The following is a 21,305-nucleotide window of genomic DNA, read 5'->3' as shown; positions in this document are numbered from 1 at the left end:
CCGGCTCTAAAACAGGAACCGCAGGAAGCGTGGGAGAAACTTGGAGCCTCGGACCCCTCCCCAGTCTCCACGATGGTTCCGGAGCGGGAGGATGGGCGGCGTTATTTCTAAGGAGCGCTTTTCTGCAGAACCTGATGACGGTGCTCATAGGGTCCTCCGGTGGTTCCGATCCGGTGGTTCCGATCCGGTGTGTGCTTAGCGCAGCGCTTCCTCTCAGAGCTTTGCCGGCCTCGAGAGGGAGCTTCCCTGGCTTCTGCGGGGCTGGAGTTTATGCTGGAGGAGGCACAGGGAGGGCCATGAGGAACACCTTCCTGCAAGCCAGCAGCTGAGGCCAGCCTGGGGAGAGGGTGCACAGGGACAGGAGCAGGAACGTATGGGAACGGCGTGGGGAGGAGGCCGGCGTGGGGAGGAGGCCGGCGTGGGGAGGAGGCCGGCGTGGGGAGGAGGCCGGCGTGGGGAGGAGGCCGGCGTGGGGAGGGGGGCCGGCGTGGGGAGGGGGCCGGCGTGGGGAGGGGGGCCGGCGTGGGGAGGAGGCCGGCGTGGGGAGGAGGCCGGCGTGGGGAGGAGGCCGGCGTGGGGAGGAGGCCGGCGTGGGGAGGGGGGCCGGCGTGGGGAGGGGGCGTGGCGTGGGGAGGGGGCCGGCGTGGGGAGGAGGGCCGGCGTGGGGAGGGGGCGTGGTGTGGGGAGGGGGGCCGGCGTGGGGAGGGGGCCGGCGTGGGGGCGTGGGGAGGAGGCCGGCGTGGGGAGGGGGCCGGCGTGGGGAGGGGGCCGGCGTGGGGAGGGGGGCCGGCGTGGGGAGGGGGCCGGCGTGGGGAGGGGGGCCGGCGTGGGGAGGGGGGCCGGCGTGGGGGCGTGGGGAGGAGGCCGGCGTGGGGAGGGGGCCGGCGTGGGGAGGGGGCCGGCGTGGGGAGGGGGGCCGGCGTGGGGAGGGGGCCGGCGTGGGGAGGGGGGCCGGCGTGGGGAGGGGGCCGGCGTGGGGGCGTGGGGAGGGGGCCGGCGTGGGGAGGGGGCCGGCGTGGGGAGGGGGGCGCGGCGTGGGGAGGGGGGCCGGCGTGGGGAGGGGGCGCGGCGTGGGGAGGGGGCGTGGCGTGGGGAGGGGGCCGGCGTGGGGAGGGGGCCGGCGTGGGGAGGGGGCCGGCGTGGTGCTCAGAGGCCTCTGAGCCGGGCTCTGCACCAGCTGGAAGCATGTAGGGACCGGTTAGCACTGACTCCGTGGGGTTGTGGTTTCTAGGGCTTCAGTGACTGGTTCCCTGCTCTAGTTTCGGGTTCACAGTGTCCCCTGAGCCCCTTGTGCTCCTGGGAGCAGGGTGCCATCCAGCCCCTGTGGGTCCCGCCTGCTGCCGTGTGAGTTTTCAGCCTTCTTTTTACTTATTTTTTTAATTTTAAACTAGAGGCCGGTGCATGAAAATTCATGCACTGGAGGGGGTCCCTCAGCCCGGCCTGCCCCCTCTCACAGTCCAGGAGCCCTCAGGGGCAGGAGGTGACCCGGCGATCAGGGGAAGGTGACACCCCATCACACCTCTGCTGCTGCCACTGCTGGCAGCACAAGCCTCGGGCGGCCCTGGTTACCTGAGCCTCGGGCGGCCCTGGGCGGCTGGGCAGCCGCCATCCGAGGATTGCCTGCGCCTCAGGCTGGCCCTGGGTGGCCGGGGGGCTGAGGGGACTGGGCGCTGCCATCTTGTGGCTGTGGGCGCCGCCATATTTGTGAGGGTGTGATGGGCAATGAGCACATTCCCTCTTTATTGGATGGGATTCTTTAGTGTTGAAAGTATTACATATGCCACTGGTGCAGCCACTGTGGAGAACAGTATGGCGTTTCCTCAAAAATCTAAAAATGGAACTCCCATTGGACCCAGTGATCCCACTTCTAGGAACATATCCCAAGAAACCAGAAACGCCAGTCAGAAAGGACATGTGCGCCGTGTTCGTAGAGGCACAGTTCACCACGGCTGAGATTTGGGAACAGCCCAGGTGCCCCTCAGCAGACGAGGGGTAAAAACTGTGGTCCATCTCCACAATGGAGTATACGCAGCCGTATTTTTTATTTTCTAACCGTTAGTCCAGGCTCGCACGAACTGCTGTCAAACCCACGCTATGTTGTTCTCCTCTCCTCTCTGCCTGGGACTTGGAATGTTCTCTCTGACAGCCTTGCCTGCCCTTCAAGGCCCAACTCTTACACGGCGTCATTTCTGGTCTTGCAGACGGTAACCGATCGTAACCTCCGCTCTCCTAGGATGCACCACGTCCTCAGTCTCACCTCCCCTGACTTAGAGTCAGCGTGGGCCTGCGTGCCCCCCCCCCACGTAGATCCCGGGCCACCCACAGAAGGGCCTGTGTTTTCGCCGTGGCACCCCGTGTCTGGTCCCTGGTGAATACTCAGGTGCACGTTTGTCAAACCGTCGCCTCACTCCTTCCCCTCGAAGCTGCCTAGGCTGCAGTCCTTCTCTCGCTCAGAGCGTCACTCGGCTGTGCGGGAGCCGGAGGTGCGGCCCGGCTCCATGGAGCTCCTTCCTGCCGTGTCTCCCAGGCCTGTGCACCCATGCCCGCAGGTGTTAGCGCTCCCTCGCCTGGCATGGTGGGCAGAGGCTGGAGCTGGTTTCCCCGAGGGTGTGGCTTTCCTGGAAGGCGTGCCAGAGACAAGTCCCAGCTGTGTGCTGCCAGTCAGAGGGCAGGACTTCCTGTCTTGGCTCTCCGTACATCTTTCGATTGTGGCCGAGTGGTTCACCAGAGAGAGAATGGCTGTGTCATCTGAAAAAAACTAGGCTTGACTATGAGAGAAATGCTCACCTGTCCGAGTTAAAATAACGGACTTGGAGACAGAAGTGTGGCGAAAACGAGACCTTTAATACGTTCTTGCAAGAGCGGGAGTGGGGACAGGCCAGGAGCAGTGATCACAGGCTGTTATCTGGAGGCTGTGAGTCCCTCCTCCGGCTCCTCATTGGCTGAGCTCCAGGGGGTCACCTGTTCCCTCCTAGGTCGCCTAGGTCCGCTCTCTCCCATTGGGCCATTTAAAAGAACGGGCTGAGGCCTTTTCCAGTTGCCTCCCCCTCCCCCTGTCTCCTTGAGGTGGGCACCTCGGGAGTTTCCTCCATGATGCTGGCCACGCCCACAGTTCTTGGTTCTCACATCCTCTACCTCCTCCCCACGTCCTGTTTGCCCTGGGGACGCAGTGACCGCTCCCATCCAAAGCTGGCCCTGCTGGAGGGCCCACAGCGGCCCACTTCCCACAGAGGGCCATTCTCTGGTTAAATGCAAGCTCTGTCTGGCTCGCCCGCCCGCCCCGCACCCGTGCCTTTGCTGAGGCATTCTGGGCGTGCACCTGCCTCCCCCAGTGCGGGAGAGGGTGCGAGCGGGAGGGGGGTGAGCCCTGCAGGCCTGGGCACTGCGCTGGGGCGGTAGGCCGTGTGCCGGGCGCTCCCTGCGGGAGGGTGTGGGCGGCTGCCGGCCGCTCTAGCTGCCTCCTTCCTCTGCAGTACATCTTCGCAGACGCGTACGCCCAGTACCTCTGGATCACGTTCGACTTCTGCAACACCATCCGAGGCTTTTCCATCCCGTTCCGGGCAGCCGACCTCCTCCTGCACAGCAAGGCCTCCGACCTCCTCCTGGGCTTCGACCGGTCTCACCCCAACAAGCAGGTGAGAGTGTCCGGAACTGGCGGGGGGGTGGAGGGGGGCTCCGCCAGGTCCCCCTCCTGCCTGGCCTGTGGACTGCGTGCCCTCCCTCGGCCCTTCCCTCCTTCGCCCTCAAGCTCAGCCTCGGTAGCTGTGGTGCTCTCCCTGGTTCCCGAGTGCGACGCCCTTCTCGGGTGGGCTGGAGCCTTTGTCCGCCTCAGAGAGCTGTGCTGGCCCGCCTGCCGCGTTTCTGTTGTGCCCCCCCGCCCCCCGCCTTACACACTGCCGCTGCCCGCCGCGTACCTGGATCTACCGCACACATTCGTATTCTCTTCTGGTGTGCGGGTGCCTCTGCACGTGACGTAACTGTGGCGCTTCCCTCTGTAAGCCGGCTTGCGGGGGGGGGGGGGGGGCGAGGGGGAACGAGCGGAGCAGCACACATTTCGAGGCTGAAGCTGGCCGAGCTGTGACGCGTGGTCTGGCGTAGCCCGCGAGCCCAGCCGATCCCGGGGACTGGATCTAGGAGAAGTTTTGAATGGCGTGGCGCAGAACAAGCTTGGAACAGTTCTTCTTCTTTGCCGTGGTTTAGCCAGAACGGGATCTGTTAGCTTCGGGTGCGCAGGGGCCTCGGCGTGGGCGGGCTCAGTTCACCGTGGGCGGGTGTTGCTCTCTGCCTCCTGCTTCTCACCGCGTGGCTGCCAGGCCAGAGGAGCCCGCGGGTGGGCAGGCTGCTCGCTCAGAGCCGCACCCTCCCCGTGTGTTCAGCGGTGCTCAGTCCTTTCTGATCCTGCACTTGGCCAGCATCCTTTCCATCGCCTTCACTGCTGTGGCCGTTGTGCAGTTTTGTTTTGTTTTTTTAATTAATTAGTTAATGAATTTATGTATTTTAATCCCCACCTGAGGATGTTTTTTCGTTGGTTTTAGAGAGCAGAAGAGAGAGGGAGAGACAGAGAGGAACATCGATGTGAGAGAAACACATCGATTGGTTGCCTCCTGCACGTGGGCTTGGGCCGGGGAGGAGCCTGCAACTGAGGCACATGCCCTTGACTGGAATCGAACCCGGGACCCCTCGGTCCGCAGGCTGATGCTTGTGTACTGAGCCACACCGGCTGGGGCTCGTTGTATAGTTTTAAGGACTCTTTCCCAGGCGAGAAGCGCCAAGCTTAGTCCTCTGGTTTTTACCGTTACCGAGGGCTGGTCTTGAGGAAATAGGGCTTCTGATCAGCACAGATGGAAGGCAGGTCCCAGTCCTTTCCTTCCGGTTTCTGTGGAGACCTTGGTAACGACGGAGGAAACAGAGGTGCGGTGGGCCCCCTTCAGGCTGGCCCCGGAGCGACGCGCTGGCCGTGGGGGCCTGGGGCCAGCCTTGGGGGCCCGGCGCTGTCCCCACAGCAGCCAGCCTCTCCGGTGGGCTTCGGTGGGTTTGGCAGAGCCGCTCCGGTCATGCCCCTTCGCGCCTCACAGCCACTCTGTCCCCTTGGTCTTGCAGCTGTGGAAGTCGGACGATTTTGGCCAGACCTGGATCCTGATTCAGGAGCATGTGAAGTCCTTCTCTTGGTGAGTCCCGTCAGCTAAGCACTTTGAACGCCATCCTCTCCTTCCCCAGTTCAGCTCCCGCGCGGGGCACACCTCCCTCCCTGACACGTGGAGCCTGTGGCCGGCGGTGCCCTCTCCAGAGGGAGTGTGGCCGGCGGTGCCCTCTCCAGAGGGAGTGTGGCCGGCGGTGCCCTCTCCAGAGGGAGTGTGGCCGGCGGTGCCCTCTCCAGACGGAGTGTGGCCGGCGGTGCCCTCTCCAGAGGGAGTGTGGCCGGCGGTGCCCTCTCCAGACGGAGTGTGGCCGGCGGTGCCCTCTCCAGAAGGGAGTGTGGCCGGCGGTGCCCTCTCCAGAGGGAGTGTGGCCGGCGGTGCCCTCTCCAGAGGGAGTGTGGCCGGCGGTGCCCTCTCCAGAGGGAGTGTGGCCGGCGGTGCCCTCTCCAGACGGGGTGTGGCCGGCGGTGCCCTCTCCAGAGGGAGTGTGGCCGGCGGTGCCCTCTCCAGACGGAGTGTGGCCGGCGGTGCCCTCTCCAGAGGGAGTGTGGCCGGCGGTGCCCTCTCCAGAGGGAGTGTGGCCGGCGGTGCCCTCTCCAGAGGGAGTGTGGCCGGCGGTGCCCTCTCCGGACGGAGTGTGGCCGGCGGTGCCCTCTCCAGACGGAGTGTGGCCGGCGGTGGGCGAGGAGTGGAGGCTCTCGAGGCTTCGGGCTCCTGCGCCCTCAGTCCCCCAGGGAGCGTGGGGCTCTTAGCGCTCTCGGCGGAGGGAAGGTTTCTGAAGACGCTCACTTTTAGGGCATCGCCTCAGAAGGGCGGAGTTTTCTCTACATGAGACCAATTCATTTGTTCGTTCATAGCAGTGTTTGAATGTCCGCTGATTGTAAAACATGCCGAATATGCTTGAGGGTGACTAATTTATGGATAAACTTGTTAAGGAGATTGCAGTTTAGGAGGTAAGGAAAGATTTTTTAAAAATCTTTAAAAAATTATCGATTGATTTTAGAGAGACGGAGAGAAACATCCATTTGTTGTCCCACTTTTTTACGCCTTGATGGGTTGATTCTTGTATGTGCCCTGACCTGGCTCGAACCCGCCTCCTTGGCAGATAGGGAAGACGCTCTAACACTGAGCGCCTGGCCAGGGCGGGAGACCATGTTTGCACCTGACACACATGAAGCTCAGAGATCGCGGGGGAGGAGGGGCCTGTTCTTTGCGGATGGGCGCTCGTGGACAGAACCGGTCGCAGGCAGCAGGTGGGGGGGGCATTGTGGGGTGCAGGAACAGAATGGCCAGAGCGGAGGCGAGATGACGCGGTGCTGGGGTGCAAAACGCTGAGCTATTTTGGGGCTGTGTGTGGAGTAGAGTTGGAGAGGAATTTGGAGAGGAATTTGGACGGATTCTGAAGCGATGGGAGCCTTTGTGGGTCGCTGAGAAGGAAGGTGACATCGACAGGCTTTTGAAGTACATTTGTTTCCAGTCGTCGTTGCTTTTGGTCTTTTTCTGTTACAGGGTCATTGGGTAAAAGATAGATAGATGTATATATATATATATGTATATTTATTGATCTCAGAGAGGAAGGGCGAGGGAGAGAGAGAGAGAAATAGCAATGATGAGAGAGAACCATTGATTGGCTGCCTCCTGCATGACCCCCCTCCCACCTCCAGTGATTGAGCCCGCAACCTGGGCTCATGCCCGGACCGAGACTTGAACGGCAGCCCCCTGGTTCATAGGTTGGCCTCAGCCGCTGAGCCACGCTGGCTGGGCACGTGGTATATACTCTTGACAGGTGTGCAGGCGGGCACGTAGGACGGAGTCCCAGGGGCACGGACCTGTTCATACACAGCAAGCTTGGTATCTCTCCAATACACTCGTGATCTTCCCCTCAAGACCCGACCCAGCCGTGGTCCTCCCCAGTTCAGTGTCGAGTTGCTCAGCCCAAAACCTTTGTGTCCTCATTGAGTCCAAGTTTCTTTCCTACTTCCCATCCCGCCGACCAGGAGTCCCCAGGGCTCCCCCTTCAGCGTGTGGCCGGGATTCCCTGCTCCCTGCTCGCTCCGCGGCCACGGCCACCGCTGCTGCCGCCTGCTGCCCTGCGGCCCCTCCGCAGCCAATGCTCCGCACAGAGCCAGGTCCGTCCTGTTCCTCTGCTTCGAACCCTCGTGCCATCCTCGCTTCCCTCGGGGCAGATGCCAGGGCACGCGCCCACCACACGCGCGTGGCACTTACTTTCTCTGCCCTGAGCGCTCTTCCTAAAGGGAGGCGGACGGCCGGCTCCCCGATCATCCCAGGCGGCTCAGACCTCCCCTCCTCCAGGAGGCCTGTCCGCAGGTCCCATCGCCATGGCAGCTGCTCTGCTGGTTCCCGCTGCTGTCCCCTGCGGGCTCCCCGCGCGGCCCCGAGGCTGTGACTGGGCTTTTACCTGTCTTGCTCTCTGTAGTAGAAAAAAGCTACACAAGGGCAGGACTTTTGTCAGTTTGGGGCATTGGCATAGCCCCAGTGAATGAAGCTGTGAAATCATAACGTTAGTGGAGATTGCCACATTTCCTATAGAAAGTCTCAAATTTCAGCAGCATAGAACTGTGCCTCTCTCCACGCCTGTGTGTTGGGAAAGAAATGCTGTCTCAGTGTAGTTTCCATTTGCACTTTTCTGGTTATGAATGATTTTGAACATCTTTTACCCTTCTTTAGGTTCATTTTTATATATTTTTTGTGACACGTCTGTTCATGCCATTTGCCCTTTGACTATCGGATTCATCATTGTTTGATTATTGGTTACCAGGAGCTCTTTATATATTTGAGATTAGTTCTTTGTGATATGAGATAGATTGTGTGTATTTATATATTCCAGTATGTCATTCCTTTTAATTTTTAAATGTATTTTTATAGATTTCAGAGAGGAAGGAAGGGGAGGGGGAGAGAGAGAAACATCAATGATGAAAGAGAATCATTGATTGGCTGCCTCCTGCACGCCCCACGCTAGGGGTCGAGCCTGCAACCTGGGCATGTGCCCTTGACCAGAATCGAACCCGGGACCCTTCAGTCCACAGGTCATCACTCTATCCAGAGCCAGACTGGCTAGGGCCGTCTTCTCACGTCTAGTTTTATCTTCATTAGACGTAGCGGCCCAGCAGGAGGGGAGGTACAGCTGTGTTCCTCCCCCCAGGACGTGTGAGCAGGGGTGTCTGCGCGCTTCCCTAGAGCTGCGGCCAGTGCAGAGGGCACCCCGAGCCTCGAGCTGCCTTGGCAGAGGCGGCTGTGCCGGCCATTGGTCATTCTCCTCGGGCAGAGGTCGTGGAGTCTCAGTGAACTAGAACCCCAGCCTCGTCTGAGTGCACCTCCATCAAGGAGCACCCTCAGCTTTCGGGGACTTGACTGAATCTTAAAGGGACAGGCGGCTCTTTCACTTGTTCGAGGCGCCATGTGGTCAGAGGGAACACCGGCTGGATTAGTAAACAGAGGTGCTCTGTGCCTGGGAGTTGGTGTGTGGAGTCTGCCTGCCTGCAGACACGCAGGTCGTTAGGGGAAGGGACGGCTCAGCTCAGTCAGATGCGTGACGGTGTCAGGGCATTTCAGGCCGTTGGGAGGGTTCCCCCGGGCTCCCCACAGGAAGGGCCAGTGCGATCCAACCCCTTGGAGCAGCAGGAGAGCTGGAAACCTACCTCGTGCGCCCAGAGCTGGAGGCTGGCAGGTGGGACCGGGCGGCGCTGTGGGGGGGCCGGGTCCCCAGGGAGCAGCACTGAAGGGCTGTAAGGGGCCCAGGGAGCGGGGGGAGGCCGGGCAGGGCTGGTGACCGCGCGGAGGTGGAGCTAGAGCGCGGCGTGGGCTTTCCCGATGAGGGCGCCCCGAGGAAGCAGGTGTGAGTGAATGTAAGGAGGGGGCTAGGGCTGCAGGACACTAACTCGTAGGGGAGGCTCTCAGGAACGGGAGGTCCTTGTGTGCGTTACAGAACGGAAGCCGCAGCTTTGCTGCTCCATTTCGGGGCTGCCGTGGCCAGGACTGAACAGCAGAGGTGAGCTGTTCGCAGACTCAGTCAAGGTCCCTTCCTCTCTGCCTTTTAAAAATATCCCGCAGCCTCATGCTCGTTTGCATATCGTCTAGAGCAGAGGAGGTGCTTGAACCAGTGCTTCCAATCGTGGAAAAGGAGAGAGCAGGCTGCCCCTCACTGCACAGAGCCTCCCCCGTTAGGACCAAACCCTGGCCTCTCCAGGGACCCTGCCCTCCCGGTTACGGGGCCAAAGGCCTCCCTGTGCAAAGAGGCTCTTCCATTCTCCTGTTCTTAGCTCCTTTCTCTCTTCCTCCCCAACTTTCCCTTCCCTTCCCTTCCCTTCCCTTCCCTTCCCTTCCCTTCCCTTCCCTTCCTTTCCCGCTCCTCTCTTCTGCCTTCCCTTCCATTCTTTTTTCTTTCTTTCTTTTTTCCTGTTAATCCTTGCCTGAGGATATTTTTCCATTGATTTTTAGGGAGAGCAGAAGAGAGAAAGACAGGAATATCAATGTGAGAGAAACACATCGATGGGTTGCCTCCTGCACGAGCCCAGACCGGGCAGACCAGGGCCGGGCCAGGGAGGAGCCTGCAGCTGAGGTACGTGCCCTTGACTGGAATCAAACCGGGACCCTTCGGTCCGCAGGCCGATGCTCTATCCACTGAGCCAAACCGGCCAGGCCATTCTGTTGTCTTTAGAATATGCTCTTGGCAGTGCATCTTGAAACTTTGAGTTTGGTGTCCTAACCTTCATTATCCGAGCTCTGGGCGCATGGAGGAACTCCAGGCACGTGTGCGTGAGCTCTGCCTTCCTCACCTCTGCGGGGTCTCCCAGTTCTCGCTCCTGCTTGGTGCGGGTCTGCCTGCCTTGGTGGGTGGGAGCCGGGGCAGGTGGGTCCCCTCGGCTGCTGTTGGGGCTGCATTTGGGGAACAGCAGTGCGAGGTTCTCCAAGGACCTTGTACTGCTCCCAGTTGGAACAGCCCCTGGAATTATGGCCTGTAGACTCAGTGCAGCAATGACCAGTGCAGGGAGGAGCCCCGTGGGGTAAAAAGAAACACAAGACTTGGTTTTAAAGGCGCTTGTGCTCTCTAGGAAGCTCAGAAACGCAGTGTGGGGACCACCATGCATTGTAACATAGTCTGTTCAGTGTTGAATAATGTAAGAAGCAGGACTAAGGAGTAAGGGGACTGATTCAGAACCCATCCAACCAACGCAGTTTCCTACGTTTGTTTGAACACATATAAAATGAATTAAACCACTTGAAACCCGGCGCCGGGGAGACGCGGTGCGCTCTGGGGAGACGCGGTGTGTGCTGGGGAGACACAGTGCGCGTGCGCGCTGGGAGTGGGAAGCGAGCATGGGTAAGGCTTCCTGCAAGGGAGGCTTGGACTTGGCCCGGAAGGTGAGGGAGACTTAGAGGGGCAGATCAGAGTGTGGGAAGGCCTCCCTGCAGGGGGTGCAGAGCTGACAGAAGTACGGGGGGCGGGGGGGTGGGACGCACCCCGTTTCTGGAGGTCAGTGTGCGCAGAGGTGTGAGGGAGACGCGGGGCAGGAGTGCGTCTCACCGGTGCGGCCGCAGTGGCCTGAGCAGGGGGCGGGGGGGATTGGAAGGACGGGCCTCACCGGGTCCTCCTGTGGTTCCTCCTGATCATCCTTCCGAGGACGCAGCGCCCTGGCAGACTCCTCCGTTCCTCCGAGGTTTGTCACGAGGCCAGACGGTGCTGACAGCCTCGAGCCGGACTTCCTGATTCCCGAGCACCCGGCCTTCACCCCCTTCCCCACGCTGCGAGGCGCGGGAGCAGCCGGGGAAGTGTCCGCAGCACTTCCTGGTCCCGGGTGGCGGGCCTGCTCTGCCTGCCGCCTCCGATGACACGGAAGTGACCAGGACACTGTTCTCTTCCAGGGGCATCGATCCCTACGACGAGCCGAACACCCTGTACGTGGAGCGGCACGAGCCCTCCGGCTACTCCACAGTTCTGCGCAGCACGGACTTCTTCCAGTCCCGGGAGGGCCAGGAGGTGGTCCTGGAGGCAGTGAGGGACTTCCAGCTGCGGGACAAGTATCTGTTTGCCACCAAGGTGGTGGTAAGTCGCAGGTGCCGAGGGAGGAACTGCTCGGACTGTCCCCCTGAGGCTTGGCGTTCGGCGGGAGGCGGGTGAGCTCGCACCAGCAGGGCTGGGCCGCAGGGGGCGGGGGGGGGGGTATGGGGGGCGCCGGACCGGCCCGTGCTGCAGAGACGGACCCTCCCGGAGCGGGTGGAGGTCCCGGGGCTGGAGCCGTGGAGAAGCTCCGAGTTGGTGGTTTTCCATGCATCCTCGGCAAACACACGTTTCGTTGAAATCCAATGAGAAGAACTCAGAGAGGAGGGCGCGCTCAGTGGCGTGTTGCTTTAATTCCACTGCCTGGTTTCCTGTCCGTCAGGCCGATTCCTCTGAGGTTTGGACCCAGTTAAGTTACATGGCTCACAGAATGTGAGGCAGTGGCCGGTGAGAGTTAATGCTCTAAGGAAAGCAGGAATTAAGCTTTCGGCTGTTAGTAAGTAGCTTACCTCCCAGACTTTGGGAAAATTTCCCCTTGCTCTGATGGGTTGGAGCCAGATGCTGAGATGGAGCGTTTGCTCGTCTAACAGCTTAATTACTCAGCAGGACTTGCCTTGCTGCTGCATCAAGCTGCAAGTCGCCACTAGCCTGCCCTGTGTCCGGGAGAGGACAGGCCCCGCTGAGAGCGAGGGCCTGCGTCCGGGGGGCAGCCAGTGGCCGGTGCCGGGGCTCTGAGGCCTCGGGTAACGGGGCGGCTGCTCTGCTTCCCGTCGCTGTTCCCCTCGGGGGCAGTGAGGTTGAGGTTTCCCTCCAGGTCCTCCTCTATGAGATTGCAGCTGGCCAGGCGGAAGCAGGTCAAAGCCCTTGCGATTCTGGGCGGAGAGAGGCCTCCCCAACAGGGAATGAGGGCGTCAGGTTGGAGTGAGGAGAGAAGATGTGGGTGGCTGGATGCAGGAGGGGTTCCCCACTGCATACCTTGGGAAATGTTTTCTTAAATAATGTATTTTTATTGATCTCAGAGAGGAAGGGAGAGGAGAGAGAGATAGAAACATCAGTGACGAGAGAGAATCATTGATCAGCTGCCTCCTGCACGCCTCACACTGGGGATGGAGCCCGCAACCTGGGCCTGTGCCCTGACCGGGAATTGAACCTTGGCCTCCTGGTTCGTAGGTTGATGCTCAACCACTGAGCCATGCTGGTAGGACTTTGGAATTTACACATATTATTCTGGGAACTATTTTCTTATTCAGGTAATCCGCTACATTTTTAATAGGTCCATCACTTCCTTACTGGTCCCACACTGAGTACAGACTATTAACATGGTTTTTAGGGTGCCATTTTGAAGAAGCAGTCTTTTATATTTCTCCCCTGGCTTTGTTAAAACAAAGGACTTTTCACGCTTGTTCAGTGGTGGTTTGAATACGTGGGAAGCGTCAGAGGTGACACGGTGTCTGTGAGCCTGCTCTCCACACGGTGCTCAGGGGCAGCAGCGAGCACAGCTCCGGTGAGGAGACAGGTGTGCTCCCTGTTCCATGGGAAGATGGAATCCATAATGCACAGCGGTGAGCAGTCCAGGAGGCAGCCGCCCAGCCCGCAGGGAGTCTGCTGGCCACGCGTGTGAGGGTGTCACATGAGGTGTCTCCCTCTCAGAAGTGCACCACCGCAGAAAGCCTCCGTGCTGCTCGCCCTTTCCTCAGTCACCGAGGGTGCACAGGGCGGCCCCGCCCTAGCAAAACGAATGAGTGCGTGTGCACGTGCTTACAGGATCCTGGGCCATTTAAAGCCCCAGGGAGAGGCCCCAATCCGATTCAGCTGCTGGTTTTGTAGTTAAATGAACGAACCTAGGGAGATGTAGTGATTTCCTCTTAACTGGTGTTTTACACTGATTTTCATGGCTCCAGCCGTGGTTTCATATCTGCAGAGCACGATGGGACATGGTCAGCGTCCATGGTAGAGGGGAATACTCTCTACCAAAAAACCCAAACAGACACCATAAAATATTAAAAGACGGGAAAATGGAATCAATGGAAATTTCCCCCATTCTTGGTACCAGTTAAGGCCTGTAAGTCCCGTGTCCTTACAATCTGGAGTGGGCCTGGGGCGGAGGAGAGAACATGGTTGTGTGCCTGGTGCGTGCTGAGCTCGCCCGGCGGTGGTGTGGGCTGGAAGCTCTGCCCACCTGTCTCCGGCCTCGCCCCACGGCCTCCCTCTCTCTGCTTACGCGGGGTGGGCGGCCCTCCCCAAGCCCCCGCCCCCACCTCACGGCAGCGTCCTCCGCCGCCAGCACCGGAGGCCCAGGCTCGGCCCAGGCTCTTTGCTGATCCGGCTCGGAGAAAGCTGAGCCGACGCTGCGAGCGGCATGTCTGTGCAGCCGCGCTGCTGGGTGCTTCAGGTGGAACCCGGGGTCCCACGCCTCTGGCCCCGTTGCACGTGTCTGAGGGGCTGAAGCAGCACCGTGACGGGCCTCCTCTTCCTCGGCAGCATCTCCCGGGCCGCCCGCAGCTGCCGTCCGTGCAGCTCTGGGTCTCCTTCGGCCGGAAGCCCATGCGAGCAGCCCAGTTTGTCACCAGACATCCCATCAACGTAAGTGGGCTCTGGAGGGCTGGGCAGAAGGGTCGCTGCTCCCTGCAGGCCAGCACGGGTGCTGTGGGGTGTCCTGTCAGGTGGACATCTGACCAGCTCCCCGAGTCACTTTCCAGAAAGGTCTCGAGAGCCGTTGTGCTCTGGGCAGGGGGTGGGTTTCTTCTCCTGCGTTTGCTGTGAGTGGGAGAGGGCACGCGGGCAGAGGCCGGGCCGTGCCCACGGACAGCCGCGCTTACTCAGTGCCTGCTGGGTACACACCCTGGGTTCAGAGGTGTCAGTGCGGGCCCTGCCGTTCCGGTGCAGCGGGCGAGAAGCCCCGGGACCACGTGCCGTCAGAGGCCGTGCGTGGTGCGTAGCGTCGCTCGGAAAGGTCGGGCTGAGTTGTCAGAGAAGTGGCCGCCGGGGAGCCGTCGGCGTGGAGGGCTGGGGCTCCGGGGTGTCTGGTGGGAGCACTGCTGCTCCTGGCTTCCTAGGCCAGCTCCCTGCAGCCGCCTGGGAGAGAAAGGGAAGGTCGTTCATGGTCATCTGGGCTGCGTTTTGCACTGCGGGTAGGTCTAGGGGAAAGAGGGCGGCCCCGTTAACTAAAAGAGGGTTTAGGTCACGTATGGCGTTCGTGACCCATTTTCCAGTGAGACCCCTTCCAGCGGCAGAGCGGCCTCCGGGTCCCCGGGGAGGAGAAGCCTCTGCCGGGCTGGGGGGCGTTCGCTCTGTGGGCCCAGGAGGGGACGTCGCCCGCGGCCGCTCGCGCTGCGAGGTCATTGGGCCTGGCCCTGCCAACATGGTGAGCTCACTGAAGGTTTGGCCGAGGACAGCAGGCCAGTCTTCAAGGTGACGAGAGGGATGCCGCCATGTTAAATGCAGAGGAGGGAGGAAGCAGCACTTGGTTAAGGACCCGCTGCGGGAGGCACAGCTGTGGGTTCGGAGGGTTAGGGTTTGGGGGAGGGAAGCTCCCGGCGGCTCCGGGGGAGGGAGCGCCCGGACGTGCGCGGCTGACGCCTTCTTCCCCTTCGTCCCAGGAGTATTACGTGGCGGACGCCTCCGAGGACCAGGTGTTCGTGTGTGTCAGCCACAGCAACAACCGCACGGACGTGTACATCTCCGAGGCCGAGGGGCTGCGCTTCTCCCTGTCGCTGGAGAACGTGCTCTACTACAGCCCGGCGGGCGCCGGCGGCGACACGCTGGTCAGGTGAGGGCCGAGTCCTGCCCTTCTGAGAGCCAGGCCCCTTCTGAGAGCCACAGGGCCCTTCTGAGAGCCACAGGCCCCTTCTGAGAGCCACAGGCCCCCTTCTGAGAGCCACAGGCCCCTTCTGAGAGCCACAGGCCCCCTTCTGAGAGCCACAGGCCCCTTCTGAGAGCCACAGGCCCCTTCTGAGAGCCAGGCCCCTTCTGAGAGCCACAGGACCCCTTCTGAGAGCCACAGGACCCCCTTCTGAGAGCCACAGGGCCCTTCTGAGAGCCACAGGCCCCCTTCTGAGAGCCACAGGACCCCCTTCTGAGAGCCACAGGCCCCTTCTGAGAGCCACAGGACCCTTCTGAGAGCCACAGGACCCCTTCTGAGAGCCACAGGACCCCCTTCTGAGAGCCACAGGGCCCTTCTGAGAGCCACAGGCCCCCTTCTGAGAGCCACAGGCCCCCTTCTGAGAGCCACAGGACCCCCTTCTGAGAGCCACAGGCCCCTTCTGAGAGCCACAGGCCCTTCTGAGAGCCACAGGACCCCTTCTGAGAGCCACAGGACCCCCTTCTGAGAGCCACAGGCCCCTTCTGAGAGCCCCAGGCCCCTTCTGAGAGCCACAGGCCCCGTCTGAGAGCCACAGGACCCCCTTCTGAGAGCCACAGGCCCCTTCTGAGAGCCACAGGCCCTTCTGAGAGCCACAGGCCCCTTCTGAGAGCCACAGGACCCCCTTCTGAGAGCCACAGGACCCCCTTCTGAGAGCCACAGGCCCCCTTCTGAGAGCCACAGGCCCCCTTCTGAGAGCCACAGGACCCTTCTGAGAGCCACAGGCCCCCTTCTGAGAGCCACAGGCCCGTTCTGAGAGCCCCAGGCCCCTTATGAGAGCCACAGGACCGGCCTCTCGTTGGTTTCCAGCCATAGCTGCACATTTGCACTCAGTTGGGGTGTTTCCACCCCCCCCCCCTCCGGCTCACGGTCCCAGCTAGTTTGACTGGTTTGGGGGGGGGGGGGGGGGCGCGTCCCGGGTGATGTCAGCTGATGCCAGGCTAGCACCGCGGCTGTAGGCGCCATTCAGTGTCTGAGACCCTGTCCGCCCCTCACTCAGCCCTTGTTGAGGTGTCCGGTTTTGTGTGAGGTATTGTTCTGTCTATGGAAGGACACTAACGTCATTGATCCTTTATCAGTAAACCACCTGGTGAGTTGATGGTTCTGCAATGACGGGCTCTCTGGGCTTCGGAAGGCCCTGGGGCTGGGGGTCGGCCGTGGTGCGTGGGCGCACCGATCCGAGTGCCACCAGGTCACTTGCTCTCCTTCGTCCTGTGACAGCCAGAATTCGGGGAGATGCCCGACTGATTCGGGTCCCCTCTGCTCTTGGAAAGTGTCCTCGGGTGAAGCTGACGACCAGTCTGCGGGGGGGTCTGGCTGTGGCCCCGGGTCAGAGGGCACGTCCCGCTGTCCACGTCCACTGTCCCTCCCGGCTGGCAGCTCATTTAGTCAGCAGTTCATTCAAGGCAGGGACACTGCTGCCCCGAGCAGACCCGGTTTTAGGTCCAGCAGCGAGGTCCCTGTGCGGGGAACTCCTGGCCTCCTGAGGAGGAGACGGAATAGAAACAGATTGGTCACGTGCCTGGCCCTGGTGAGTGCTGACGAACAGGAGAGGGTTACGTGGGTATCATCTCATATTGGCGGATCCTGGAAGTCTGCTCCGGAGGTCACGGTTAGCAGTGCCTGAGTTACAGGAGGAGGGAGCCAGGCAGACACCTGGCCTGAGATGCGGCCACAGGGACTAGCAGGAACCTTGACTAACTGGGGCTCTGTGGTTTATGTGAGGATTGGTGAGGAGGCCGGGAGGCGCAGACTGAAGGAGGGAGAGAGAACCCCCGAGGATCAGAGGCAGCAGGGCCTTAAAGGGGACGGAAGACATTTAATTTTTTCCTTCTTAGTAGAATGCAGGGTTTTGAGCAGAAGGTGGACATTATTTTACCATTTAAAAATTGTGAATTGCATTATATAAAGAAAAGTGCATTCCACAGAAATGGACAGCAATGGAACCCTTCATGAGTTTGCATGCCATCCTTTTGTGGGGGCCGTGCTAATCTCAGTATTTCCAATTTTTGCGTGTCTGCTGCTAAAGTGACTGATAATAGGAACGGTCACATTCTGGCCATTTGCTAATAGGTTTGCTGACAGATTGGATGAGAGAAGGAGGAGTCCAGAGGCCACAATCCAATGTGACTGGATCGTGCAACTTAAAACGGCTAAAGTTGATGTTATTTAAGCAGAAGCATCCTGAGGAGCGGACGTCACGCCGCCGCTGTTCGTTTTCTCTGTAGGTATTTTGCGAGTGAGCCGTTTGCTGACTTCCACCGCGTGGAAGGGCTGCAGGGCGTCTACATCGCCACCCTGGTGAGCGGCTCCCTGAAGGAGGAGGACATGAGATCAGTCATCACCTTTGACAAAGGGGGCACCTGGGAGTTCCTCCAGCCTCCGGCTGTCACGGGATACGGAGAAAAAATCGATTGTGAGGTACGGATGCGTTCATCTCAGTTGGCCTTTTACTGCAAAGCGTTATCTGTCGTTCTACACGTACAGTTCCCAAAGTCCGTACGAGGCACACTGAGGTGCCGTCACGGACACACGGGGCACCTCGGACAGGGGGAGCCTGAGGAGCCTCTGTGATCCTGGACAGCGAGCTGCTGGCCCGTGAGCTACTGTCCCAGCGTTGGCTCACACCGCAGTTCCTCGGATGACGTCATACCTCTGACACTGAGTTCTCAGCAGTTGAGGTGATGGAGGGGAGGCGAGGAAATGAAGTGGAGGGCCAGCAGGCTCACACATCCCATTATGACGTGCCTGTGGGCATTTAGGAATGAAATGGAAGTCTCATGCTTGCTTTTGCTGTTTCTGTAGAGCACTGTTACTCGATCTGCTCTGAGCTCTTAGGACCTGTGCTATTGGCATTTCTTCTGGCTGATTCGTGCTGTCAGACGTGACTGAGGCACCGTGGTGCTTTGCACCAGGAACATCTGTCAGCCTCTCCCATCGGAAGTTATTTCTATAGAATTTCTTTGAAAATCCCTCTCTGCATATAATTTAGGGTTGTATGACTTTATCTGTGGCTTCGTCAGAAAAGTTAAGGGTACTGAAATGCATTATTTGGTCCCATTAAATAGTCCCGTGTACCAGCAACTCCTTTCTTTTCCCGCAAAAGAACAGGTATGGTCCCTGGCTCTGTCCAGTCATCGCATCTCTGTTCATCTCACGTACGGGACCCAGGGTGTGAAGTGGGCAGACAGAGGGGCTCAGACAAAAACAAGTAGTACTGATTTTTGGAGAAATTGTAACATCTTAGTGAGACAGTTACTTGGTCTTTTGGGTTATTGAATTTTGTTTGTCTGTGGTTAAACACATACTGTATCTGTGGTCCTGGGGAAAACTTCTTGGGACATTTTGCTAAAAAAAGGTACTTCCTGATTTATCTTCTGATTTGCACCAACTCTTGACTGAACACTTCACATCTAACTTTGCACAGAGGCAGGAAAACAGTACATGCAGACCCTCATTTTCTCAGCAGTGTCTTTGAGATCTCTGAGCTGGGCACGAGTCGGATGTGAATGGGGCAGGGTTTTTTAGCATGTGGCGGGTCTAAGCCTGGTTATAGAGAATCAGTGGCATTGTTAAGAGTCAGCTTCCTGTGTCATGGACTGGTCACTTTACGAATGAACTGTATGATGTTACTCGGCTTTTAGTTTCTCCTTCTGATTTTAGGTGGTGAAAGAAAAGGAGAAAGGTGGAAGAGGTTGGCAGATATTTCTTTGGGACCCAACTCGATTTGCTATGGTTTTCACTTGCCTAACTGTGATGCTAGCCAGATGGATATTTGTTAGTGATCCCTTTATTATAAAAATTGGTATATCCCGCAAACCAGGTCACAGTTTTGACCGTCCGTTAGCACCCACAGAGTGATCCTGTCCAGAACACATCTGATAACCGTTTCTGGCCAAGAGCGTCAGGCATGCCCTACGGCAGAGGCCTTGTCTGCAGAACCTAAGCCTGCAGCGCAAGTGCTGCAGGTCAGTTTGAAGAACTTGAAGTCTCCGGTGAAATCTGTAGGCGATGTGCTTTGTACAGATGTGGCACTCTTGAAACATTTGTTGTGGCTACTTCGGTGCCGCGACTCATGCCGTGTACGTGGGACTCACAGGAGAATCCCTGGGACGTGGAGAGATTGGTGGCTCTCCCGTCTCCTTGAGCTGATGCTGATTTCAGGTTGCTGTTTTGCTGAGTCCCAGTGGACTTTTCAGCACTTTTCTCCTCTCCAGTGAGAGGCACCTGCGGGCTCAGCAGGTCCTGCCGTGGGTGCGGTGTGGGGCAGCGGCTGGCACTGGCGTCCTTGGGGCCAGGCCCCTTCCTCTGCCTCGGGCTGCAGGGCCCACTCCCAGGCTCCGGTGTCTCGGGAGACGTAGGCTTCGCGCACTTGCTGACAGAGCCCGGAACTTGTGTTTGTAGCTGTCCCGGGGCTGTTCCCTGCACCTGGCCCAGCGGCTCAGCCAGCTGCTCAGCCTCCAGCTGCGGAGGATGCCCATCCTGTCCAAGGAGTCGGCTCCTGGTCTCATTATTGCCACCGGTAAGTGTGCTCTGCCTGTTCTGCCCGGGTAAGCGGCTGCTCACGTGCAGCCGACTGCATGGTGGCCACCGACATCTGCCGCAGTGACTGCTGTTCTGTGGGCTTACGACATTCTTAGTTGCTGGATCCTACTCAGAATTTCTGGTTGGACGGGTGTTGGTCACCTGACATGTTCCTGAAGTAAAAAGTCATTGTTCCTCCTGTGTTTCAGGCTCAGTGGGGAAGAACTTGGCCAGCAAGATGAGCGTGTACGTCTCCAGCAGCGCGGGCGCCCGGTGGCGCGAGGTCAGGCCACCTCGGGTCTTGTGTGAGCATGTGCACTGAGCCAGCATGTCAGGGACACGCATGCTTGTGGTGCAGGCACCCATCCCACCTGTGATGATAAACAGAGGAACACCTGGGCCACCCACGAGGGGCAGCCGCCTGATCTGTACCACCCCTTGTAGTGCGCTTGTGATTCTGCAAAAACGCTACTTTGAATCAAAACAGACTGGCCCTGGCTGGTGTGGCTCAGTGGACAGAGCGTCAGCCTGCGGACTGAAGAGTCCCGGGTTCGATTCCAGTGAAGGGCATATGCCCGGGTTGCGGGCTCGATCCCCAGTAGGGGGCGTGCAAGAGGCAGCCAATCAATGATTCTCATCATTGATGTTTCTCTCTCTCTATCTCTCCCTTCCTCTCTGAGATCAATAAAACGATATTAAAAAACAAAACAGACTTAAAGAAACAAATGTTCTAAGGCAGTGGTCGGCAAACTGCGGCTCGCGAGCCACATGCGGCTCGTTGGCCCCTTGAGTGTGGCTCTTCCACAAAATTCCACGACCTGGGCGAGTCTATTTTGAAGAAGTGGTGTTAGAAGAAGTTTAAGTTGAAAAAATTGGGCTCTCAAAAGAAATTTTAATCGTTGTACTGTTGATATTTGGCTCTGTTGACTAATGTGTTTGCCGACTACTGTTCTAAAGTTATAAGTTCCCTGAGCACAAGGCAATGTCCGTTTTGCTCGCTTTAAAAAATATACTTTTATTGATTTCAGAGAGGAAGGGAGATGGGGAGAGAGAGAGAGAAACATCAGTGATAGAGAGAATCATCGATCGGCTGCCTCCTCCACACCCCCACACGGGGGATTGAGCCCGTACCCCAGGCATGTGCCCTTGATCGGAATCGAACCCGGGACTCTTCAGTCCTCAGGCCGACACTATCCACTGAGCCACACCAGCCAGGGCTGCTCACGTTTTTGTCCCGGGGCCTCGCAGTGACTGGCAGGGTGTGGGCGTTCAGTAAACAGCTCCCGATCCGTTGGGAAACGATCATGCGGTTGCGGTGTGTCAGGCCCACGCCTCCTGATTTACCACTTTGGTGTATCGTTGGCGTTGAAATCGAGCCTCGTCACTGAGCGTGCTCGGCAGGTGCTGGCTCCGCGTTCTGTGAGGAAGCCGGCTTTGCCTGCGGCTGGTGTCGTTAACCTGTGTCCTTAGTGCTGGCGATACCACTCTGAGGGCACAGCTAGTTCTCTGGTCCTTGGACTTTGGGGATTCCCAGACGTGTAAACAGGAAGCTCTTCACCAGCTGCCTGACGCACAAGGGCCAGGGGCGGGCCTCTGCTCTCATCCGGTGGGGTTGCTTTCCGAGGCGCCCTGCTGCACGTGGGATAGGGAGGGAGGGGAGCCCCCAGAACGCAGTCAAAGCCTCGGTCAGAGCGCCGCCTGCAGGCTGAGCGTGATGTCCGGAGGGATGTGGAGCTCTCAGAAGAGCTCACGCATAGGTCCCATC

The 21,305-nt window shown here is 59.4% G+C and overlaps 1 protein-coding gene across 1 annotated transcript in view; it reads left to right on the top strand.

Moving 5' to 3' along the window:
- SORL1 (sortilin related receptor 1) overlaps positions 1 to 21,305 on the top strand; it is a 159,467-nt gene that overhangs the window by 35,456 nt on the left and 102,706 nt on the right. Inside the window, exons 4-11 of the mRNA XM_054712585.1 lie at positions 3,474 to 3,635; positions 5,101 to 5,168; positions 11,022 to 11,202; positions 13,639 to 13,740; positions 14,757 to 14,926; positions 17,245 to 17,437; positions 19,421 to 19,538; positions 19,750 to 19,823. Coding sequence (XP_054568560.1) covers positions 3,474 to 3,635; positions 5,101 to 5,168; positions 11,022 to 11,202; positions 13,639 to 13,740; positions 14,757 to 14,926; positions 17,245 to 17,437; positions 19,421 to 19,538; positions 19,750 to 19,823 — 1,068 coding nt within the window. The remainder of the gene's footprint in view (positions 1 to 3,473; positions 3,636 to 5,100; positions 5,169 to 11,021; positions 11,203 to 13,638; positions 13,741 to 14,756; positions 14,927 to 17,244; positions 17,438 to 19,420; positions 19,539 to 19,749; positions 19,824 to 21,305) is intronic.

This window comes from Eptesicus fuscus, chromosome 23 (assembly GCF_027574615.1).
Source record: "Eptesicus fuscus isolate TK198812 chromosome 23, DD_ASM_mEF_20220401, whole genome shotgun sequence".
Classification (NCBI taxonomy): Eukaryota; Metazoa; Chordata; class Mammalia; order Chiroptera; family Vespertilionidae; genus Eptesicus; species Eptesicus fuscus.
Note: the sequence above shows the minus strand (reverse complement) of the source record. Positions and strands in the feature narration are given on the sequence as shown.